This window comes from Sus scrofa, chromosome X (genome assembly GCF_054392235.1).
Source record: "Sus scrofa isolate SSC_HxYL_T2T_F1_AM1 chromosome X, Sscrofa_HxYL_maternal_Yorkshire_Landrace_v2.0, whole genome shotgun sequence".
Lineage (NCBI taxonomy): Eukaryota > Metazoa > Chordata > Mammalia > Artiodactyla > Suidae > Sus > Sus scrofa.
Window position 1 is genome coordinate 21,279,922 of NC_139401.1, and position 26,848 is coordinate 21,306,769.

Genomic DNA, 26,848 nt, shown 5'->3' on the forward strand with positions numbered 1-26,848 from the left:
AATGAGGCAAGGCTATCCTCTCTCATCCCTCCCTTCAGTAATATATTAGAAGTCATATCCTGTAAGCTAGGCAAGAAAAGGAAATAAAAGGCATAGGAATTAGAAAGGAAAAAATAAAATTTTCCTATTTGCAGAGGTATGTCTGTGTGTAGAATGTTCCAAGATATCTACAAAACATCTGTTTGAACTAGTGAGTGAATTTAGCAAGGTTGTATAATACTAAGTCCACATAGAAAAATTAATCGCATTCCTATATATTAGCAATGTACAACTGGAAACTAATAAAAGTAAAAACATGGTACAATTTACATTTGTTGCAGAATTAATTGAGATACCTAAATATAAATTTAGCAAAATGTCCTCAGGATTTGTATGTGAAAACTATAAAGCACTGATTTATGAAATCAAAAAAGACCTAAATAACTGGAGAGACATACTGTGCTTGTGAATTGGAAAACTCAACTTAGTTAAGATGTCCTTTCTCCTCAAATCTTCTTTATATTAATGAAATTCATATAAAAATAGCAGCAGGATTTTTTTCTATAGCCACAGACAATATGATTCTAAAATATGTATTAAAAAGAAAAGGAACCAGAATTCTTCATCAATCTTGAAGTTGTCTTTTTTTGTTTTATTTTGTTTTGTGTCTTCTTAGGGCCACACTACCTGTGGCACATGGAAGTTCCCAGGCTAGGGGTCAAATCAAAGCTGCAGCTTCCGACTTATGCTACAGCTACAGCAGTGTGGGATCCCAGCCAGGTCTGCAACCTACACCACAGCTCATGGCAATGCCAGATCCTTAACCCACTGAGTGAGGCCAGGGATCAAACCCACATCCTCATGGATACTAGTTGAGTTTGTTACCACTGAGCCACGACGGGAACTCCAATTTTGAAGTTTTTAAATGCTATTTTAAACCTTACATAACTTCAGTAATCAAAGCTGGTATTGGTGGCAGGATACACACAGAGAGCCCAGAACTTTATGCATATGGTTAGGTGATTTTTAACATTCAATGGACAATGGATAGTTTTTCAACAAAGGGTGTTGGAACACTTAGATAGGCATAGAGAAAAAAGTGAACGTCAACTCAAACCTCACACCTTATACAAAAACTGACTTATAAACATGGATCACAGATCTAAATATAAAATATATATATTTTTTTACTTTTTTAGGGCTGCACCTGTGGCATACGGAAGTTCCCAGGTTGGGGGTCCAATCGGAGCTGCAGCTGGCAGCCTATGCTACAGCCACAGCAACACGGGATCCGAGCTGCATCTGTGACCTACACCCCAGCTCACAGCAAAGCTGGATCCTTAACCCACTGATCGAGGCCAGGGATTGAACCTGCATCCTCAGGGATAGTAGTTGGGTTCGTAACCTGCTGAGCCACAGTGGGAACTCCCTAAAATATAAAACTTTTAGAAGAAAATATGACTTAGAGTCAGGTTTCTTAGATATAACACTAAACATACACTCCAGAAAACAAATTAGCAATAAATTTGACCTCATTCAAGTAAAAAAACTTTTAACCTGCTAGAGATCAGGATGGAAAGATAAGCCATAGACCAAGAAGAAATTTTACAAGTTACCTATTTAACAAATGACTTGTGTAAGAAAAATATTAAGAACTCTCTTAAACTCAATAGTGATACCAAAAATCTAAAAAAGAATGGACTAAGGTCTTGAGCAGACATTTTACTAAAGAGTATAAACGGATAGCAAATATGCACATAAAGATATTCAGCAGCACCAGTTAGAACATTGTTAGAGAAATATAGATAACTATTAGATATAGATATCATTTAATAGAGAAAATACATACAGCTTTGGGGAAATGTAAATCAAATCTGATATGCTGCTACATAGCTATTTGGCCAAAATACAAAAGTGAAAAACTTTTTTTTTTTTTGTCTTTTTTTTTGCTATTTCTTGGGCCGCTCCCACAGCATATGGAGGTTCCCAGGCTAGTGGTTGAATCAGAGCTGCAGCCACCAGCCCACGCCAGAGCCACAGCAATGAAGGATCCGAGCCGCGTCTGCAACCTGCACCACAGCTCACGGCAACGCCGGATCCTTAACCCACTGAGCAAGGGCAGGGACTGAACCCGCAACCTCATGTTTCCTAGTCGGATTCGTTAACCACGAACTCCAAAAAATGTTTTTTAAAATGTAGCCAATAAAGGGCCTTTCTCATATGGACTCCTGTGAGATTGGGAAATGCTTGAGTTGTAGAGTCTTCCAGAAGTGAAACAAATTCAGTTTATAACCAGGAAGCAGCTTTATATAATCATGTCTTATAAATTGGTTTGGTGTAAGTAAAAACCTACCTAAGTTTATAGAAGTAGTATATTAGTGTTTCATTCTGTGAGAGGTAGGCTCTGGAGTCACATTTGTGGGTTTGAACACTAGCTCCACCACTTACTAGTTTTCACTTAACCTTTCTCTACCTCAGGTTTCTCATGTGTAAAATGAGAATAATAATAGTGCCAGGCTTACAAGAGTTATAAAAATTACTTGGTACATGTAAAGCATTTAGAACAATAACTGGCACATAGTAAGTCCTCAGTTAAGTGATAGCTGTCATTATGACTGGCTCTTAATTGATACTATTTCAAGAAGATGCTGGACTCAGACTCTCAGCTTCATTTGAAAGTAAATTAAAATGTCTTTGCCTAAAGTACTCCTTTTTTGTTGTTTTATTTTAGATGTAGTGAAGAGACCTTGTAAGAAGTACCAAAGAACTTTTACATATTAAGAACTAAAAAAGAAAGTTGATGAAAAGCAAACATTGTTTCTTGAATTTAATTCTCTTCCTAACATTTCCCATATTTTTCCTTAAATATGTCCCAAATATTGTCTATCACATTGTAAACTTCAGAACTTCATTTCATATTATTCAAAATCTTATTTTAGGCTATTTATTTGGGGACCTTTCAAAAGCTGTTCCTACTAATCACAGTTTTCCTTTTCCCTTTTATAGGTCGCCATTTGCTGCTGTCACAGACTATTCAGTGACAAGGAATAATGTCATACAGCTCTGCTTGGAATTAACAACAATCGTGCAACAGGTATTAGCTGACAAACTTTCCTTCTGTTAATTTATTAGTTATTTCATATTCTAACAATGAGAAGTAGTCCTGTTTACCAAGAGTTTATAAAATTCTGGTTTTGGCTTCAAAAGGAAACAATTTAATTCATTGGAAAACTATTCATATAGCTCAATAAAAAGGGTTTTATTTATCAGCAGATGTAAAAGTAACCTGAACCTGTAGAGACATCACTGTAAGTGTATTAATCTTATGCTTTTAGTAAGTATGACTAAACCGTATTGCCTTTCACAAAATTAAATTGGTCCAGTTGGATAACAATCTGAGACTTTTGCTCTAAGACACTATTAATCCCTTCTTTGGAACAACTATAGTTTCATCTGTATAGGTATACATACAAACAAATATACACAATAGTCTTTAATTATCACTTTGATCATTTAAGTGATCTACTTACATGACCTGATTTTTTATTTTGAATATTATTTAATCCAAGGACCTCCAAATCAAACATATTCAGGAGTGCAGCAGCTAATTTATAAGTGTTTTAATCAAGCCTGGCATAAGATATGGGGAAATGGCAGAGGAGTGAATTAACTAGTACATATCCTGCAAAAATTTGTTTAATAACAAAACGCATCTGAGAGGTCTGAGGCCTGCAGCCACTGCCCTTTATAAGACTGATGTTAACCTATTGCTGCTGCTGCTATTTTCTCAGGGTGCCATTATTTGTTAACCTATCCAGTGATGCAGAAATAGAGAAAGCAGAGAATAAAATGTGATGATGTAGAAGATTACTGGGAAATTGATGATTTAATTTATCCTTCTCCTCCCTGTCCTTTACTATCAGGGATAATTAAGAGTTTGTTATATTTCCTTTATTTTCTCAAATAAGACATTTTATTAATACAGATTTAAATGCTTCACTATATTTTCTGTTGTGCTGTATAGATTTTATTTGCACCATTTTTCTGAAACTGCAGGTTTTAAGGTGTTTTTCAATATAGAAAGGAGAGTAACTTTGTGACTTTTAATTGTGGAATACATCAGACATTCATCAGGATTCTGTCATGGCAGTAAGAAGGTCAGCAACCCATTGCTGTTAGTCACAGACATGGATGAAGATGATGAACATTTTATGAGCTTGAAAATACTCTAACAGTCTTACTTCATGTCTTCATGTTTGTTATCAGTAAATTTTATTTCTGAATTTCACAGATATCTACTGAATAATAGGGAGAAGAGTGGCTTTTTAGGGCAGGTGTCAGCAGATGTTTCCTATGAAAGGCCAAATAGGGAGTTCCCATTGTGGCGCAGCAGAAATGAATCCTGGAACCATGAGGTTGCAGGTTCGATCCCTGGCCTTGCTCAGTGGGTTGGGGATCTGGCATTGCTGTGGGCTGGGGTGTAGGTTGCAGACGCGGCTCGGATCCCGTGTTGCTGTGACTGTGGTGTAGGCTAGTAGCTACAGCTCAGATTCGACCCCTAGCCTGGGAACCTCCATATGCCACGGGAGTGGCCCAAGAAATGGCAAAAAGACAAAAAAGAAAAAGAAAAAAGAAATTCAGATTCTGGGCATACACGCTAAATGTACTGTGTGGAATGCCCAGGAATCTGCGTGTTTACTAGTTTTCCAGGTGATTTTAGTTCTCATACATTGTTCTAGAGCACAGGGGTAAAAGTAATAATATAATCTATGGGTAATTTTTCTTACGGTTCTGTATTATCCGTGACATTTCTTCAAAAATGTGTTTTCTAAAGCTATTTTTTTAACTCATTGAAGTTGACCAGAGATTTGAAATGTGGATAGCAGATTATTAGTTTCTTCCCTTGTACTATGAGGGAAAGGAATTCTCCCTGCTTTAAGAGTAGTATTGCACAGTATTTGTATGATAATCATACATAGTATATTGGGTATATGCTCACTAACAATGTATATGCAATCATAATAATACAATTATTATTATCTGCCACCTGACAAGATCTGTGATAACTATATAATATGAATTACTTAAGGTTTTCTTTTCTACCTGAGACCCGAGACTATTGAAATACCATAGAATTAAATAGGAAAACTTTGCTTACATTAGAAACTCATACTGATTGTTAGTTCTATGAAAAGGCAACATATCTGATGTCACCTCCCCAAATAATTTCATTTCCAAGCATAATTATGAAAGAAAATGGATATTTTGAATTTCTCGTGTCCTCTTTATATCCGGATCTGGATGGCCAGTTTAAGGTTAACTTTTGAGTAATTGGCCCATTCTTTGTTGCCTTATAAAATGAGCCTGCAATTCTAAATGGCACCTATGATATATTTTCTTGGAAATCTTGAAGAAGAATCAGATGTACTCGTTTTCACTTAATTTATACATACCTAATGTTTTCCCATGTCAAAAGCAGATAACATGGTCCTGAAAAAAAAAGTTACCTTTCTTTTAACTTTTATCTGTAAGAGTGAAGTCAGAAGTAGAGAGGGTTTTTTTTATTTTAATAATTCAGTGAATTTTATTATAGTTGTACAACCATCATCAAGAGGTGGAGAGTTTCTCTGTTTAGAACTCTCAGGTTCCAGAGCATATCTTTGTCACTCTAACCTTCAAGATGTTACATTAAGAAAGGCTGAAGTGGGAGTTCCCATCGTGGCTCAGTGGTTAACGAAATCGACTAGGAACCATGAGGTTGCGGGTTTGATCCCTGGCCTTGCTCAGTGGGTTAAGGATCCGGCATTGCCGTGAGCTGTGGTGTAGGTTGCAGATGCGGCTCAGATCCTGCGTCGCTGTGGCTCTGGCGAAGGCCGGTGGCTACAACTCTGATTTGACCCCTAGCCCAGAGTGGCCCAAGAAATGGCAAAAAGACAAAAAAAGAAAAAAAGAAAGGCTGAAATGATTTTCAGTGAATTAAAATTTCCTGTAGAGGCATGTGCAGGGGTGGAAGTGCAGTTGTGTTAAGATATGACTAACCCACCCATTCTGCTATTTTAAGAACCTACCATCTAAGTAACAAGTGATGCAGATTTTGTTTGCAGAATATGTGAACATTAGCCATAGACAGCTACTTCATAGAAAACATATGCCCTTCTGATATTGCCCTCAGAGGCTTGTACATACTCTCAACAGGACCTTTTAACAGCAGCACTGTTTGACTCGATCTTCTCTTTAGGAATCTTACGTCAAGGCATAATGGGTTTAAGTTTATCTGTTTACAGATTAGGAAATATTAGGTAGAAAAGAAAGAGATATGCTTTTTAAGATTGAACTTTCAGTACATTCCATCTTGACCAAACACAGAATTACTGAAATTACTCCAAATATACTGAGGACATAGAAGGACTTCTGTACCCTCCACCCATTACACACTTTGTTTTGAAGAGGATGCCTTGTCCCTTCTTAGGACGTTTTGTTCTAACATTACCCATTTCTGTAGTTCATTACCCAGTTCAGTAGTTCATAACATTTGTCACAGTTCCTTCTACCTCACTCTCATTTCCCTGTCACATGTCCTGTTCCACGTGTTACCTTTAAGATGCTTCCAAACTGCAACTTGTCTGTACCTGGGCATTCTTGGTTCTTGCCTTGCCTACACCATCCCAGCGTGTACCTGACTTGGTATCTTAATTCATCTACTTTAACTAGGTCTTTTCTGTTGTGCCTTCAAGGAAATAATAGGTGTAAATTTCTCTTAATAAAATACATCCTGATTTAATCTACTTATTATAAGTATAAAATTGATCACTTTCAGACTAGTCATCCCAAAGCCCAGCTCTAATTTTGTCACTTCCACCACTTTTCCCCCAGTTTCCAAATTGATTACATGTTCCTCTCTTTGGAATTCAAAGGACTCCAAGTATGGTTCTAACATAATTTCTTTCAATTTTATCTTCCATCACTCCCTTGTATTTTAATTATACTCTAGTTCATGTGGAAGAGTTACTGTTGGTAATATAGATCTTCCAGTTTCATCTTTAATGTTGTAAGGCATCCTCAGAACATGCCACATGTACATTTTTATCTCTGCCTGTTGAAATTATGTCCCATCCTCTTAAGGCCTCTAGGAAGTGCTACCTCGCTTATGAAGCTTTTACTATTTCTCATAACTGTTTATATTTCCCATTTTGAACACTTATATTTAATATAATTATTGATATGGTTGGAATTAAATATACCACCTTGATGTTTGTCTTCTGTTTCCAATCTGTTCTTTTTTCATTATTCTATATACTTTTGTGTTATTATGATTCCATTTTGTCCCCTTTGTTGACTTATCAGCTATAATTCTTTTTGTGTGGGAAAAGGGAGAAAGCTCTTAAACTTACTTTACATGCATTTTACACCTCATCTATAACAGTTATATTCTGCTGTGAAACATAATTATGTGACTTCCATTAGATTGCAAACTCCATGAAGACAGGAACAATGTCATGCTCATTACTTCCTTGTTAAAATAAATTCACCTGAGCCCCATTTATGTCATCTGGTTATTAGCACATCCTTATTTGTACTCCTCCAGGAAAATCTAGAAATAAATGCTTGAATTATTGCTTATTTTTATTTCATCTCCAGTGTAGAAGCTGTAGTTCTGTCTCTGCTATTCATGTGAAGAACCTTAGACATACCCATCTTTTTACTTTTCAGTTTATTCTTTATTTAAAATATGAATATTGATCCTCATAACCATTTTACAATGCTAGAATGAAACTGAACAAAACTTCTAAAACACAATACTAATGTTTAATGCCAGCAAAACATTTTCTAGAGGAAACTTTAAATTATAAGCATTATATTAATGTTTATAAATCACCTCTTAAAATAATCTATTGTTTTTTTACTGTTGTGTGATGTCTTATCTTTGATAGCAAATCCTTCTGGGCTCTGTGGTTTGTTGCTACTATCTGAGCAACGGGAATGAGAATGATAATTAAAATAATGAAATAAAGCAAGTGTTTGCTTCTTGATGATGAAACTATCAGTGATTTTAGTTTATTTAGACTCTGCTTTTCTGTATTTTTCAAGTTTTCTGAAATTAATTTGAGTTATCAGAAAAACAGAAAGTAAATGCTATGTACATTGAATAATTACTACTTTAAGTCTGATGAAAGAGCACAGCATAGGTGAATACTTATTGAAAACTAAATGACATATGAAGATGTGGTATATATACACAATGGAATACTATTCAGCCATAAAAAAGAACAAAGTAATGCCATTTGTAGCAACATTGATGAAACTAGAGACTCTCATACTAAGTAAGAAGTAAGTCAGAAGGAGAAAGACAAATACCATATGCTATCACTTATATCTGGAATCTAATATAGGGCCCAAATGAACCTTTCCACACAAAAGAAAATCATGGACATGGAGAACAGACTTGTGGTTGCCAAGAGGGAGGGGGAGGGAGTGGGATGGACTGGGAATTTGGAGTTAATAGATACCAGCTATAGTCTTTGGAATGGATAAGCAATGGGATCCTGCTGTATAGCACTGGGAACTATGTCTGGTCACTTGTGATGGAACATGATAATGTGAGAAAAAAGAAAGTGTACATGTATGTGTGACTGGGTCACCTTGCTGTGCAGCAGAAAATTGACAGAACACTGGAAACCAGCTATAATGGAAAAAATAAAAATCATTATTAAAAAAACCGCTAAATGACATAGTTTATAAACAGTGTCCATTTAATGGTCTTATTTAACCATTAAATACACACTAATAATTGCATTCACTTGGAATTGTATGCAGTATCTAAACAAATTTTTTTTTTTGGCCATGTCTGTGACATATGGAAGTTCTCATGCCAGGGACTGAACCCACACCATAGCAGAGACCAACTGGCTTCAGGGACAAAGCCAGATCCTTAACCTGCTGAGCCCCAAGAGAACTCCTGAAGACAGAATTAAACTTAAGCTGCCAGTAAAAGAGGCCAATTTGAATAAGCAAAGTGTAGATTTAAAAAAATATATCTAGGGCATGCATTTATTACCAGGCTTTCAAGAAATCTCACCTGAACAGTTATGATGATAGTTATGCTTTGAAATATGCTGTACTTCAAATTATTTTTCACTCAACTCTAATTATTTTTATTCCCTTTGCAGCAAGATGAGATGATCAATATCTAAAAATAAACTGTCATAAATAGCTTTTCTTTCCCTTCTTAACACAAAAGGGTGGTGCTATGGAGTAAGTGAAAAGTGCTTCTTGATATTGGCTACTTATATTTAAAGTAATGCAAACATTAGAGGTGAAAGATAAATTTCTTTTAGCAAGCTCTGTTTGGAAGAATTTATTTAATCCTAGTCTATCTGCTTTACTTATCTCCAGTTCTGATTGGTTTAGACAGTTATAGTTGAAGTGTTTTAGAGAGATTTAACCCCCCAACACCTCTTACCAACATAAAATTGGCTATAATAACACATTTGAGAAAAAAGGGAAACTGGTTTTAAAATGTTAAATGGAAAGAATTCTCACAAAGAATTGAAGCTTCATTTAGAGCACTGTCAGCACTGAAACAGAAAAATGAGACAGGTACCCACGCACTTCTTGTCAGCATTGAAATAATTGCCATGATGCCTGCCCTAATGGGTATCATCTTAACCTAAAATTATTCTACTGTGCCATTTCAAAATTTTCCACTTCAAACACAAAAAAATGATTAATTGGATTGTCATTAGTTCAGAAATGGGCGCAAAATTATTGGTTTATAAGGTGCAACTTTGGTGGAACTGGGCAAGGGACAGAGATAGGGACAGTGCATACTGGGAGACTTGAAGCTTAATGCTGTTGTTTCATGAGCTTTTCACCTTGGCCAAACTATGTAATTGCTTGTTCCATCTATAAACAAATAATTCTGTCTGTTATTGTGAGGATCAAATTAGATGTATTAAAAGTGGCTCACAAATGTCAAGTGAAAAACAAAAGAAAGTAATATTAAAGTGGATGAGAAATAAAAAGACTTGATACAGGGAACTAGAACAACTTTGTTTTAGATAATAAATGTACAGAGATTTTTTTCTCCATTTCATGTTTTCTACAGTGAATTATGTACTAAGAAGAATTTCAACGTGTGAAACATTTTATATATTTATGTATTTTTTGGCTACATCCATGCCAGGCCAGGGATTGAACCTGCACTACAGCAATGACCTTAAACCACTGCAATGACAACACCAGATCCTTAATCTGCTAGGCCACCAGAGAACTCCAACATGTGAAACATTTTAAATCAGATTTTGGAATGTTAAATGCAGAGTGAAAACTTCCCTTTTTCGCTTATTTAAAATTTATTTTTTGAGTACCCTTTTTCTTTTGAGATAATTTGTGTAGATTCACAGACAAATGTAAAGTGAAAAACTTCTTTTAAAACCCAAGTTCTGGCAATATACTCTTACCTGAAATGGTCTCTTCTAAATTGTATGTGTTAAAATGGCTTTGTGTGTTCTTATGGTCCTCCTCAGTTTTCATCCTTTTAAGATTCATTGTTGTATGTCTTTGGATAGTAGTACTGGTTTTCTGAATACTGTTGGAAATATACTTCTTCCCTTTCCATTCCTAGCTTAAAATTGAGGGGGGGGGAAGAAAAGAAGATCAATAGTCTTTCACCTAATAAGATTGTTATTAAAAAAAAAACTTTTGAGAAGAAAAAATATGAAGAAAAGAGAAATTCTAGAAGCATTTCGAAAAACTTCAATCTATTTTAAGTATATTATTTTTACCTACTGCATAGTCAACACTTTCTCTCCCCACCCTCTAAAATTTGAAGAAATCGGCTTACTGTTCAAAAATGTTAACTGAGAGAATCTTTACTGAGAACTGAAAGTTCATTTAGATGTTGAAAGAGAGCTTTTGTGGTCTGAGCTTGTATTCATTCCGTTGATATTGAATGCCATCAGTGTAAAGGTTTGTATGTAGGACACTTAATACTCTAATTATTTTCTATGTTTTTCAAATTATAAAAGTAATCTGCTTTAGAGAAAAATTTAGAGTAATGAAAAAAAAGGAAAAACGTTGCTTGTAATATTTCCACTCGAAGAAAGCCCCGTTATCATTTTACCTGTTTCATTTGCCATCTTGCCTGTTTTCATATACATACACATAAAAATATATGGCCTTTTTCATTTAGTATCGTGCCGTAATTTAAAAAAATTTACTGCATACTTCATACTAGGTCTTTTGTCCTTTAAGAAAGTTTATAAAATAATAATACTCATTAATTTAAAAAAATTACAAAACTGTAAAGAAGAGTAGTTACAGTCATCCTAGCCAAAGCACCAGCAAAAACTGTGGCACTCTTTTGGTCTTTCCTATAATAAACGTCTTTATTTAAGTTTTTATTCTGACTTTCTGACAGTTCATTTGTTTGATTTTGATGTTTTTCCCCATATTTCCTTGTCAGATGTACTTTTTTTCCTTTCTAAATCTTTGTTCAAGAAAATGGAAAAAGTAGCCTTCAAAGGTCAGTATTGGAAATGTTTCTTTTTGAAGGGCAACTTCCTCTAAATTATGTGTGTGTATGCTTTCTAATCACTTTTGTTACCTTTATAGCATTTAAAATACAAATCAGTAAAAGTCAGCAATTTATAGGTTATCCTCTAAATATGCATTTTAAAATAAAAATATAAGTTAATATATTAAATATATAGCCCTTTTTAAAAAACATTCCTGCTTAAATTTAATTCAACCTGTTTTTATCTTAATCCGGTTCTTATTTACTCAAGGTAAATACCCAAGAGAAAATAAGAGCTTTTCTAGGACTTAATTGAATTGATATTTGTGGTTTAACTTGGTAGGGCATGTGTTTATAAATACTAAAAAATTAAAATAAGAGATTATAGAATTTTGTAAAAATAAATAGCCTTAAAAGTGATTTTTAATGTTATATTAAGGATTTATGCAAAGGAATTTGGCCTATAAGTTTATTGACAATAGCTATGTATTTTACTTCATTACTTTTTATCTATATGCATAGTACCTCCTTTACCTTCCTAGTTGACATTTTGTATCAATTACTCTTACATTTTGTGGTGGAATAGTGCAGTGAGCTTTGACATAAAAGTAGATCTGAATTCATTATGACTCTGCTTTTTGACAAACTGTATGACTTGGACAAATTACTTCTTATCTCATACTCATCTGTAAAGTGGATCACCACCTTGTTGGATTATTGTAGATGAGTTGCTGTGAATATTGGAAATTTATCTAGTTCATGATTTTGCATTTAGTGGGAGCTTAATAAATGGCAATTTTAGATTCCTTATATAGCAAAAGGTCCTTTGTAAACTCTAAATTTAGTTTGTTGTTCCACACAGAACTTAAAGGAATGATTGTCTGCTTACTTTTGGTAATGAGCAGCAGTGAACAAAGACCTATTTATAGAATGAGTGATTTTTTTTTAATTTAATTTTTTTTTTACATTGGAGTATAGTTGATTTACAATGTTGTGTCAGTTTCAGGTATACAGCAAAGTGATTCACTTTTACATATACATATATCCATTCTTTTTCAGATTCTTTTCCCATATAGATTATTAGAATGAGTAATTTTTTTTAAAAAAAAGGATTTTGCTTTAGTTTAGGATGTGTTTTAGAATTTAATGCAAATTGATAAGTGTACTTCCTTTTCTGGATGATATTTTCAGACATCCATGTTCAAATGGAACAGAGAAGTTAATTTTGATCACCTGTGAACTTGCCATCCCTATCTGTATATTCTAGTAAACTAGAATTGAAAATGGAAAACTCAGAACATGTAAAGGTAAAAAAGCCTAGTGTATAACAGTCATACAGAATATGTGTTTTAAAAGAAATATTAGGATTTAAGTAGTAGTGAAATACATGTGAAGTTCTAAATTGGGGATATAAATTATACTGGAGTAGTCAGGCTATATATTCTAGGGTTCATATAGTAAATACTAAACCATATAAAGCTTATCCAGGATAGTTTTATCATTCATCTCAAACACAACTTAAGTATTAGTTTTGCTATATTTTCAGGGCTAGTGTTTAAGCCTTCCTAAATCGGACACTCTAGGTGACCTGAAAATTGGACTTGGGCTCTTGGGATTGAAACTGGGGCATTTCAGACTAAAACCAGGACAAACTTTATATGTAATTTTTAAATAATTGTTATATTACTTAGCATACCTGTTGAAAGCAGTATGAAGGGTGATTGTTTTTTGTTTTATATTTGAACAATATATTTGGTTCAAAATAATTATACTTAATCCTTTAAGTTTTCTTCAGCTGTTTTAGTTGATGATGAAGCAAAACCATTATCTTTTGAAACTTTTATTTTATAATCCTAATATAGTGAATCACAGGTTAGATATAGAACTATTAGACATAGTACCCAGATAGCTTGAAGACTTTTTCTGAAGATAAATTTGAAACTAAAATATATATATATATTATTTACAAAGCTGAGATTATATTGTATATTTATGCTTTATCCCACCGAAGGCCTAGAATATAGCATTATCATCAGAATAGTTATAAATATACAGAGAGAAAGAGAAATCCTCATACTTGATGTAAAAAAATGATTGTTAGTAGCTGCAAATTTTTTGAAGGCTCAGAGTGAAAGGTAGATAAGAGAGATGAAATGATCACATGCTAAGACTTTAGGAAGGCACTATTTAGACTATCCAGACATAATAATTTTTTATTTATTCTTCCAGCTTTGAGATACTTGCCTGACTTGTGAATAAAGCTTTAAAACTTACTGTATATTATAGGAAAATGAAATAGATTGTTTTTATAGGTTTATTTTACAAACCTGGATCATATTGCATGTTATCTGAGCATCTCATGAAAACGCTTTTAAAGATGTAGAGTATCACTAGCATTAAAAACAGCTAGACATTTGTTGTGTGGTATACTAATCAAATTCTTTGAGATAGAAAATGGCAGGATACTATTTCTCACACATCTGTTTTCTCACTATTACATTTTTAATTTTATGTAATATATATAGAAAAGAAAGTATGTCATATATACGTTATGATGTATAAAAATCAAATACTCAGAAATTGGCCATTTAATTTAATAACTAGAACATTAGCAATATAGTTTTAGTTATTGCGCTTCTCCGTTTTATTACTGTATCTCTTCTCAAGGTGTTTATTATTTCATTTTTTAAAAAAAATAGTTTCCTATATTTTCTAAACATCTCAGTTATGCTTGTCTTTGAGCTTTGTAAAAATAGTATCACTCTGCATATTACTTTTTTCACTTGATGTATTTCTGAATTCATTCCTGTTTTGTTTAGTCACTATAACTCATTCAGTTTCACTTCATATAATACTTAATTGTATGTGTATACTTCAGTATATTTATCCCTTCTCCTGACCATGTACATTTGGATATATACCTCCATTTAAGTATATTTATATATATATATATATATATAGGAGGATAATTGCTGGGTTATACAGTATACACTGCTCATATTTACAAATGTACCACATCCTGTTCTCATAATTGCTTGTTTACGTAATGTACTTGCATTGTCTTCGTACTTTCTGAATTTTTTTTTCTTTTCTTTTTAGGGCTGCACCTGTGGCATATGGAGGTTCCCAGGCTAGGGGTCGAAATCAGAGCTGCAGCTGCCGGCCACAGCAACGTGGGATCCAAGCCTCGTCTTCGACCTGCACCACAGCTCATGGCAACTCCGGATCCTCAACGCTCTGAACGAGGCCAGGGATCGAAGCTGTGTCCTTGTGGGTACTAGTTGAGTCTGTTACTGCTGAGCCACGATGAGAACTCCCTGAATTACTGTATTTTATCATACTGTCTTATTATGCAGTTCACCTTTCGAGAGGCTTTTAAAATTTTCTCACAAAGACCCCAAGAAGATAGAACTTTTACCATTATCGCTATATTATATATAAGCACAGGATGTAGAAAAGGTATGTAATTCTTAACCCGTGTAGATGGTAATTTTTTTTTAAAGAGAATCCCTGATATGCTCCCATTTGTAATGTACTGTAATTATTCTTTTTAAGGAATCAAGCTGAAAGTAATCCTATTCTATTTAAGAAAAAATTTGCTGTGGGAGACTTAGTGAAGGCAGGTTGTCTACCTTTTGCACCTTCGTGTCTCCAGTGCCTGGCAAATAATCATCTTTTGAAAGAATGAGAGGATTCATTTTCCCCTTAAAATCTGACCTAAAAAAGGGTTACAGGATTTTAAATGTAGCTGCTATAACTCATTCTGATGTTGATGAAAGCCTGAGAGCGAGGTAAACAGAAAATACGGTTTTTTGCACCGTTGATAAAACCCAGGTTTAGCATAATTATTACAAATACAAAATTAGTCCTTAGAATTTTAAGGCTGCTTCTTCCTGTTTCTTCTCCTTTTAATGCTTACAACCTCGGAGATGAGCTGGGGGAGACAGTAGTGATAGCACCAGTCTCCTTGTGAGACTGATAATGAGCTGGTGAATTGGGATGGTGCTGGAAAGGAATTCTTATGGAGGATCAGAGGCTTGGAGAGGACTTGTTTTAGAGCTAGAAAAGGTTCCTATTACTGTCCAACCTCCATCCCACCCTCCCCAAATAAATCTATGTGTGTGTTTCTGAGTAGCTTAAAATTTTGAAAGTTCCAATTTTGGAAGTTCCTACTGTGGTACACTAGGTTGAGAATCCAACTGCAGTGGTTTGGGTTGCTGCTGAGGCATGTGTTTGATCCACAGTCCGGTGCAGTGGGTTAAAGGATCTGGTGTTGCTGCAGCTGAGGTGTAGGTTGCAGCTGCAGCTTGGATTCAATCCGTGGCCCAGGAGCTTCTATATGCCACAAGGTGCAGCCATTAAATAAATAAATAAATGTTCCTATTTTGACCTGATAGCAAATTTAGAAATATGAGCCATAAAAGAACATAGAACATGATGTTATTGGACTATGTGATGCCATAGTGGGAGTCATCCAAGTACCTAAAGAGAAAAATCGAAAGGTCTGATTAGGTGCTTTCATTGGTTCTGGTTCTATAAATATTTTATTGTGTATCTTGCTCTTATTTAGGTGCTATCCACAAAGTTTTCAGTGCCTTTTTTAAAAAAATGTCTACCCTAACACTATTCAGCAGATTTTAATACCATAACTATTAATTTCCTTTTTAATGTCTGTCAGTCCTTCTCTCCCCACTAAATATCCCACTAGGCTTCCTGTTTCTTTCCATTTAAACTATCTACACAGATGCCCTGAGTTCCCAACAAGGATTCTGAACTGCTTTTTGAAATTGAAATGTATTCTACCCTTGGATCTTCTGTTTGCCTTTGTAACCCCTCCCTCAAAGTGTATCATCTGGATAAACCCTATTCCTTATGACATTTAAAAATTATTAGCGAGAAAAAAGTGTTATATAAAGTATCATAGGCAAGCAGTAATCTCATTACTATTTTGAGGTTAGCAAAATGCTTTTAGAATGTGTTCTCAGATTTGTTTCTCACAATAATCAGGTGAAGTAGGTAAACCAAATGTCATTATCTTAGTTTTGTAAATGAGTACATGGAATTTCAGAGAGGAACAGTAGCATAATCAGTGAGTTCATTGGCCAGCATATAGATCCAGGTTCTTTGACACGGTTTATAATACTTTTTGTTTCTCAAGTTTGGTTTCACCCTAGAATCAAGTAAAGAGCTTTTTATTTAGAAACACCGATATCTGGCTCCCATCCAAGACCGATTAAATTAGACTCTTTGTGGTGGGGTTGTGTCAGTATTTTGAAAATGATGCCTCAATTGTTTCTGATATGGAGCTAGAGTTAATAATCACTGATATAGTCACACTTTTTTGGTTTAGTATGAGATGAATGTGAGGTGGGAAGAAAATGTATGTGATAAAAAAGCCTTTCCCAACAGTTGGTCCATGGACCATGATTCACCTAGGGAAGCTTGTTAAAAATGCAGATTCCCTGGGCTTCACTACAATATGAATGATTGGTAACTATGGATCAGGAGGTGCAACTATTTATAGGTGATAAACCATATTTGCACTTTTATAAAAGAGGCTACTTAAAGTTTTGAATTAACAACTATAGCTCATAGTCCATATGTGCCACAAATGCATATCCAAAAGAATCAGACTTGTTCTTTGAAACATCAAATATAAGTTATTAACAGAAATGGCCATTGTTGATTTGTAGTAAAGGGAGAACCAGTGCTAGAAACGAATGTGGTATCAATAGACAGGGGCAGAAACTAGAAGGAATGTTAACATTTTTAGCATTTATTATGAATTATACCTTACATGGATTATATCATTAAATCGTTACACAAATCTATGACATAGATTTTCATACCTACATAAGATGAAAACAGCAAATCAAAGAAAATATAGTGCTGCTAGTTATAGGCACTGATTGTCTAAGGAGTTTTGCCCTGCTGCTGAAGTAGTTTTTAAGAACTCAGGCCTCTTGGGTTAGGTCAGAATAACCACCAACATCAGATAGGTAATTCAGAGGAAATTAGGCCCTTTCACAAGTGAAACAATGGATTGAAATTATAATTGACAGTGGCAGGTTGAAGAACTGGTCAGAATAAAGGTATTAGGACAAGTGAGTTTGAATCAAACTTACAAAATGATGGAAAAATTCTATAAAATACAAGATGGGAAAAGACTAGATTTGAATGAAGGTAGCAGAATGTAATACAAGATTAATTGTAACTTACATTGTGTGGAAGTGACACAGAACCTCTGAAAAATAGCACTCATAGTTCCTGAATTGAAGAGGTACAGCATGTAAAATTCATGGAATAGTTATTGCATTAAATTCTGTATTGATTAGGTCTTCATTTCCATGAGTGTTCTATTTTTCCCCTCTTTTATTTGATGCAGGATTATATCAGTCAAGGTAAGCTAGATTATGCTATAGTAACAACCTGAAAATGTTAGTGTCTTTTAATAACACTCGTGTCCAGTGCTCATGTTTCATGTCCATCCTGGATTGCTATAGCTTCATTGTGAAGGTGTATCACATTAAGCCTAGATTTAAGCTAGTACCATTACTTGGATAATTTAGTGTATATTAGTACCTAAATGTTTTATCATCATCAGTGATCTAAAAATATTTATTGAATGCTTAGATAAAGGGCACTTTTCACATGTTGGACACAGTTACTGAAAAGCAATGGTTCCATTTTGTCCAAGAAAGTGCAAACTAAATAGATAAAAAGGACAAAGCTATGTGGATTTAAGGAATTTCTTGGGATATGTTTCACATATACTATAACTTTCATTTATTTTCTGGCAGCCAAGTTCATGATCCTAGATTGATGACTTAATGTTTAATTTATATTTTTATTTGTAATAGGGTGTGGTACTTAACATTGCTTGAACTCATTAGTTGAATTTGTCACAAGGGAAAAATTGTCTCCTAATTTTAGATCCTATAGATTTTCTTTCCATTGTGATATATTAGATGGTCATTATAGTAACTTGAACATATGGAAGTTAGAGAGACTTATTATTACAAAGAAATTTTAGCTTCATTGTATGAGTATAAAATTCTTATCTTTTACATAATATGAATCTTCACGCTGAGAAAGGCCCAATTATTTTTGTTGAAAATATCTGCTGAGATAGGCAGATTAAAGTTTAAAACCAAATTCATATTTAAAACGATTTTAAAGCTGACTATTTATTTTATACAAAATAGAAGTGTGTAGAAGCTAAATGTACTAGTTAGTTTAGCGGTTAGTTTTGTTTTAAAAAATATGATTTTAAAAGTTTAATTTTTATAACTAACCTATTAAAACCATGTTGGATATTTACTGTGGAATATGAAAATAGAGAATCAGTGGAATGAAATAATCATAGCTGATAAATTCAGGTTTTATTTTTAGAGTGTACAGAGCACCTTGAGATATTAAAGAGACAGTGCAGTTGAATCTAGTGTTCTGTCTTAGAAAATATTGACAATCTAATGGGAAAGATTAAGACTAACAAATAGATTACTGATGGAAACATAAAATATGTAGAGTTAATAGTTACCTGAGTGGCCATTTAAAACTGTTTACGTATGGACTCAAGACCTGCATCATAAACAAACTTGGTTCATTGTGGTGATTAGCTCACTCACTGCCTCTTCAAGTTGTCAAAACAAAGCTATTAAAGTTACAGGGATCACAATCTCACTCTAATGAATTTTCTAGTCAATGGCACATTGACTTGACATTTTTACTTTTTATGCCTTTTGACACTTCAATCTTGAAAAGCCTCAACGATTTTGGATTTGTTAGGGAGCCATTTAGATGCTGAAAAAACAATCAAGCTCACTTCTGCTTGTACCCCCAAGTCTCTCTATGCTAAAAGATTAGTTTCCACACATATTCAACTGTTGGAACATTAGTCTCTCATTGTTAAGCGAAAGACTAGAGTGATTAGAGTCAAATGGGGGTTCATTTTAGATGACCTCCCCAGGGGAGAACTGGAGCAGAATTCTGAAAAGGAATATGATACCAAATGCTGAAGGATATGGTTATGTTCACCAACACAAAGACTTATGGCCACTAAGGTCATGACCACCCACATTCTCCTCCCATTCTTTGTTATTGCGAATTTTATGTTATAACTTGTAACCTTATTTAACCCAGTGAAAATCTTAGCCAATTCTTTTAAAAAACGGCTATTTAAAAATTTGCACAGATACCATCCTTCATGAACCTTTTCATTCCCAAAACAATGGCAGGAACACAAGTTGTGGTCATTAAGTCAGACACAATGGTGAAGGGATTACCAAGGAGGTAGTTGTGAAGTTAGAAGTGCCTTTGCTTTATTATGCCTTCACTTCATTTACCAAGGACAATTACATATCTGAAATGAGAGTTAAACAATGGCATTTTGATACCACATTCAGGGAGAATGCCCTTGCCTGTCTGTTCACCATGGACATTCTTCTTTGTGCTTGGGGCACTCAGCTATTGGTCTCTGATGAATCTAAATTTAGTTTGGACTTTTAAAAAAAATTATTTATTTTATTTTATTTTTGGCCATACCTGTGGCATGCAGAAGTTCTCCGGAAAGGGGTTGAACCCGTGCCACAGCAGTGACAACACTAGATCCCTAACCACTAGGCCACCAGGGAATTCTTAGTTTGGATTTTCATCTCATATGCATTGCAAATCTTTTATCACAGGCACCACTTTCTCTATGCCCACAAAGCTATGTAATGGGTACTTTGATTCATTTCCATGGTTCTTTCTGTATATTACCTTACAGAGAGAATTGGTATCATTCTACTGTGCTGCTACTGTAAATGTCATTGTAGACTAGAATCTGCCCTTGCTTAAGAAAGAAAAAAAAAAAAGGTTCTAGTTAATGACTGGGAATTCAGTCTCTTCGTGTTTTCTTCCCAGATACTGCTTTTACTGTTACTTGTTTGAAATTCTTGTTAAATGGGAGTTCCCCTCGTGGCACAGTGGTTAAAGAATCCGACTAGGAACCATGAGGTTGCGGGTTCAGTCCCTGCTCTTGCTCAGTGGGTTAACGATCCGGCGTTGCCGTGAGCTGTGGTGTAGGTTGCAGATGCGGCTCGGATCCCGCGTTGCTGTGGCTCTGGCGTAGGCCGGTGGCTACAGCTCCGATTGGACCCCTAGCCTGGGAACCTCCATATGCCGCGGGGGCGGCCCAAGAAATGGCAAAAAGACAAAAAAAAAAAAAAAAGAAAAAGAAATTCTTGTTAAATGGCTTCTTGTTTTATAACTGGCAGATGGATATAGTATATTTCTTTAGACCTGTGCTAACATGGTAACACTAGCTGCATGTGGCGATTGAAATGTAAATTTAATTAAAATTAAGTAAAATTACAAATTCAGGTACTCATTTGCAGTAGCCACATTTTAAGTGCCTAATAGCCACATATCTAATGACTATTGAATGAGACAGCACAGACATAGAACATATTATTATACCATATTATCACTATAAATTTTATTAGATATGTCTCTGTAGCACTACTTTCTCCATTTACTCCTGGCCACACAACAAACTTTTCCTCCAATTCACTCTTTTTTTTTTTTTTTTTTTTTTTTTTGTCTTTTTGCCTTTTTTCTAGGGCCGCTTCTGCAGCACATGGAGGTTTCCAGGCTAGGGGTCTAACCAGAGCTGTAGCTGCCGGCCTACACCACAGCCACAGAAACTCGGGGATCCGAGCCACGTCTGTGACCTACACCAGAGCTCACAGAAAGCCGGATCCTTAACCCACTGAGCAAGGCCAGGGATCGAATCCACAACCTCATGGTTCGTAGTCGGATTCATCAACCACTGAGCCATGGCGGGAACTCCCCAGTTCACTCTTAAACAAAAGCATTGTCTGATGTTTTCTTTATCTGTCTTTACACTATACATACTCTTTTGATGACTTCGTTGTTGTTGGTTTTTTCTTATACTTTTACCTGTCTTTTCAGTGTAAATATCTCCAGATCTGGCTCTATTCTAAATTCAGCTTTTTTTAGCTACTTTATGGACAGTTGCATATGTCCTCTCAGGCACTTCTAATTTCACATGTATTAAATAGAATTATTTTATCTTCCCTGAATTCTCGCCTCCTACCATCTCTACATTGTTATTCATCCATTTGTTCAGGCTTGAACCTCTGTGGTGATGTTTAACTTTGTTCTTTCCCTGTTATTCTCTGCACCTAATGAATCAGTCACCCAGTTCTCTCATTCTTGGCTACATGTATGTCATCCACCTCTTCTCATCTCCCTTCTGCCATGATAACCTCAGTTCAAGCTCTGTTTTTTTTTTTTTTCTTTTTCTTTTTATGACCTCACCCGTAGCATTTGCAAGTTGCCTAAGCTAGTTGAATTGGAGCTGCAGCTGCAGGCCTATACCATAGTCACAGCAACACCAGATCTGAGGTGCAATTTGCAGCAATGCTGGATCCTTACCCCACTGAGTGGGGCCAGGGATCAAACCTGCTTCCTCACGGACACTATGTCATGTTCCTAACTCACTGAGCCACAGCAGGAACTCCACAAGCCCTGATTACATGTCACATTTTCTTTCTTTTTTAAAAAAAAATTTTTTTCCTTTGTCATTCTTGCTCTCACTTGCTCTCTTCCCCTCCCTCCCTCTTTCTTTCTACCTCTCTCTCTCTCTCTCTCTCTCTCTCACACACACACACACACACACACAGAGAGAGTCACCAGCTCAGTTTTTTTATACGTGAAAGTTCCTAGGAAGTTTCAGAGGAGGGAACTGTTGGGTTCCAGAGTAGGCCACCCAAAAGTGTTCCTCCATGCCATTTTGATTATTGACTGGCCAACACAAAAGGGACACACTGGCCCTCCTTTCTATCTCCCAGAAAACAGGAGATAAAAATCTCTTCCCACAAAGGAAGATAGCAAGTGATGATGTCCATTTCTACACACAGCCAGAATTCTCTAGCAGTTTTGTGGGGTCTGGGTTAGGAAATGGAGGAGGCTTCTTTGGCCAGAGACCAGGTGAGTTTCACATATACATCCTTCCCCACCCCCACCCTGCCTACTACATGCAGTTTAGAAGGGGCAGCCTAAGGGTGGGGAAATTGGGGAAAAAATATGTATCACATTTTCTATCAGAAAAAGTATTCTGACTGACCTCCCTGAATCAAGTTTTTCTCCCTTCCAAATCCACGACCTCCTCCCCATCATTTTCGTAGAATATACGTTTGATCACATACTTCCCATACTCAAGCATCTTTGAGTACTCCCTTGTAGTAGAGCGCATATTTCTTCATCCTCGCTAGAGTTGAAATGTCTACTCGCTATGTCTAGGGAGACCTCAGCTTTGCAGAGATTCTACTGTCTGAGACATTGCACTGAGGTTACTTTTGTAACTAAAGGAAAGAACTCTGAGAAAAGGAACAAGCAATGTCTGTTTGAGTCATTAAGCTAGACCAGAGGGTTTGAACTCCACTCCTACCCCTCTTCCCTGTACCCCCATCACCCACCATTCACATTGCTATTTAACACCAACCATGGCACTAGACAAGCTGCAGCCTTTTCCAAATTAAAGTCACAAGAAATTGTCAATTGACTGAGTTAAATCTTTGTCTACCTGGTAGAATGGGGCTTCAAAATAGATTGTTACAGAAAAAATGAAACTTCTGTTCCCTTTAAAACAACAAAATTCCTGCAGCCTAACATTGGTAGCTCTCTACAATTTAACCTTTGTTATTTCCTAAGCTTTCTTTCTCATTGCATTCACCCCTATTGCGTTTCATTCTCTTTGTAAGCACATATCTTATGCTTTAGTCACATTGGTTTGCTTACTGCTGATTGTGCCTTTGTTTGGTGCGTTCACATAATCCAGAATGATCTTTCCCAGTGCACCCCCAGTTTCCACATTTAAAAGCTATTTAAGGCCAGCTGAAATATCTCCTCCAGAAGGTCATTCCAGAGTTAACAGGTCAGGATTTATCTCCTTTTTTATGGGATCTTTTGTTGGCATTTATCTTGTCTGCTTTGTATTACTATTTGAATGATTTTTGCCTCCTTCTTTAATAAGTAATGAATTAATGATGGCCAAAGACCAAGTTTAATTTAGCTTTGATCACCTAATAGTGCCTAACAGTGAAGTGCATTTAGAATTTCCCTAAAAAACCTTTTTGGCGAATGGTATTGTGACTTGAGGGAATGAATGATTAAGAGTGTAACACTAATTCATTATGTGAATTAATCACATATGAAGAAATTTTGATGCCTAAATAATAGAATATATGGGAAGTATTCAGTATGCAGGTACCACTATTAAAGGGTTGCATAGATGGATCATTTAAATATTACTTGTAAACAAAACAGTATTTTTTATATTTTTGTACAAGCATACTATATGTACTAAAAAGATACAGATGAAAACTTATGATTATAAAGTTCCATGGAATGGTATATACCATTATAGATATACACTATTTCTCTTCCCTCTCTCTTTATGTATTCAATATTAATAACCTATGTACTGTTCTTATGATGATATATAATATACAGATAATGAGAACTATTACTTGTACTGAGCATTCTCATCCCCAGGTGCTTAAAACTTCTGGAGAAAATATGGACCATCAACAGTAACATATAGGATAGAATTTTTATGTGTTCTACGTAGTATAGCAATTGGATCATTGTTTCATAGGAAGGATAACTGATTCTGATCCTGTGTGTGGGCATAACTCATCTATGGGAGACTGGTTCTGTGCATACTTACTTTTCTAAGAATAAAAATGGTCAAAATGGAAGAAACACTCTTCATTTTTATGAATATTGCATTATTAGGAATTTGGTGCATTTAAATGTGCATCACATGGTTTGTATAAGCATTACATGGAAAAAGATAAAGAATAAATGCAAGTATTATTTCACATTACAGTAAAAGACAGACTGAAATACTGAAGAGAATTCCTGGAGTATACAGTGACAAAGCTCTAAATCCAATTTTAAAAATCTAAATTTAATCTTTTCCTAAAAATAACTAGACTGTCGGAGGTGTAACTTTCCACAGTATGAATAAGTTCATAAAATGGAGGTTTTTCCATATATAGTGCATTTTTATTTTTAAAACTTGGGATGTGATCTTTTGGGAAAAGATTTGGCCCTGAGTGTTAATAAAAACCCACACTTCAGAAGCCAGTAATTTAAAAATTACGATTTGATGGAAATAAAATAACTTACTGATTAGATGAATCTCCCAAAGTACCTAGGGTTATTTAAATATTTAGCATGATAAAATGAACTCCAAAAAATTATAGCTTAACTAAGTAGAACATAGCTATTTAGTTTCTAGTCTTCTTCCTGATATAAAGTAGCAGGTTAATATGTGCTTTTCTTTAAAGATTTTTGTTTTTTCCATTATAGTTGATTTACAGTGTTGTGTCCATTTCTATTATTCAGCAAGGTGACCATCATATACATATTGTATTTTGTATGTATATATCTATTTATTTATATATATATATATAGTTGTTATAGTATCCTCCATCATGTTCCATCACAAGTGACTAGATATAGTTCCCTGTGCTATACAGAAGGATCTCATTGCTTATCCATTCCAAAGGTGATAGTTTGCATCTATTAAACCCAGATTCCCTGTCCATCCCACTCCCTCCCCCTCAGCAGCCACAAGTCTGTTCTCCAAGTCCATGAGTTTCTTTTGTGTGGCAAGGTTTATTTATGCCGTATATTAGAGTCCAGATATGTGATATCATATGGTATTTGTCTTTCTCTTTCTGACTTACCTCACTTAGGATGAGAGTCTCTAATTCCATACATGTTGCTGAAAATGGCATTTTTTTCTTCTTTTTATGACTGAGTAGTATTCCATTGTGTATATGTACATCGTCTTGATCATTTCATCTGTCAATGGACATTTAGGTTCTTTCATGTCTTGGCTATTGTGAATAGTGCTGCGATGAACTATACAATAGTGTTGCATGTAACTTTTTCAGTGAATATTTTGTCTGGATATATGCCCAAGAGTGGGATTGCTGGGTCATGTGGTAGTTCTATATATAGTTTTCTGAGGCCCCTCCATACTGTTTTCCATAGTGGTTGTACCAATTTACATTCCCACCAACAGTGCAGGAGGGTTCCATTTTCTCCACATCCCCACATCCTCCCCAGCATTTGTTATTTGTGTTTTCTTTTTGTTTTTCAGTGGGTTTTGTTTTGTTTTGTTTTTTTGGTTTTTTTTTTTTTTGGCTTAGGATCAAATTCATATATATGTATGTGTGTGTATATATATATATATATATATATATATATAATGATTTTTTGATTTTTTTCCATTATAGCTGGTTTACAGTGTTCTGTCAATTTTCTACTGTACAGCATGGTGACCCAATTACACATACATGTATACATTCTTTTTTATTGCTTTATCATGCTCCATCATAAGTAACCAGACATAGTTTCCAGTACTACACAGCAGGAACTCATTGCCAATCCATTCCAAAGGCAATAGTCTGCGTCTGTTAACCCCAAGCTCCCCAATCCATTCTACTCCCTCCCGCTCCTCCTTGGCAACCACAAGTCTATTCTCCAAGTCCCATTAGTTTCTTTTCTGTGGAAAGGTTCATTTGTGCCGTATATTAGATTCCAGATATAAGTAATATCATATGGTATTTGTCTTTCTCTTCCTGACTTATTACTTCACTCAGTATGAGAGTCTCCAGTTCCATCCATGTTGCTGCAAATGGCGTTATGTCGTTCTTTTTAATGGCTGAGTAGTATTCCATTGTGTATGTATACCATATCTTCCTAATCCAGTCATCTGTCGATGGACATTTGGGGTGTTTCCATGTCTTGGCTATTGTGAATAGTGCTGCAATGGGACCTAATCAAACTGACAAGCTTTTGCGGAGCAAAGGAAACCAAAAAGAAAACAAAAAGATAACTTACAGAATGAGAGAAAATAGTTTCAAATGATGCAACAGGCAAGGGCTTCATCTCTAAAATATGCAAAGAACTTATACAACTCAACAGCAAAAAAGCCAGCAACCCAGTTGAAAAATGGGCCAAAGACCCGAATAGACATTTCTCCAAGGAAGATATACAGATGGCCACCAAGCAAATGAAAAAATGCTCAACATCACTGATTTTTAGAGAAATGCAAATCAAAACTACCATGAGACACCACCTCACACCAGTCAGAATGGCCATCATTAATAAGTCCACAAATAACAAATGCTGAAGGGGGTGTGGAGAAAAGGGAACCCTCCTGCACTGTTGGTGGGAATATAAGCTGGCATTTTTTATTTGTTGACTTGTTAATGATGATGATTCTCACCATGTGAGGTGAGATTTGTAGTTTTGATTTGCATTTCTCTA

The 26,848-nt window shown here is 35.2% G+C and overlaps 1 protein-coding gene across 16 annotated transcripts in view; it reads left to right on the forward strand.

Annotated features, from left to right (window-relative positions):
* Positions 1 to 26,848, forward strand: part of CNKSR2 (connector enhancer of kinase suppressor of Ras 2) — a 276,938-nt gene that overhangs the window by 74,748 nt on the left and 175,342 nt on the right. For all 16 annotated transcript variants that reach the window (XR_014835808.1, XR_014835809.1, XR_014835811.1 and 13 more), the window contains exon 4: positions 2,986 to 3,073. Coding sequence is in view for 12 of the 16 variants with exons in the window: in XM_021080286.2 (XP_020935945.1) it covers positions 2,986 to 3,073 (88 nt within the window). In the remaining 4 variants the exon portion in view is untranslated. The remainder of the gene's footprint in view (positions 1 to 2,985; positions 3,074 to 26,848) is intronic.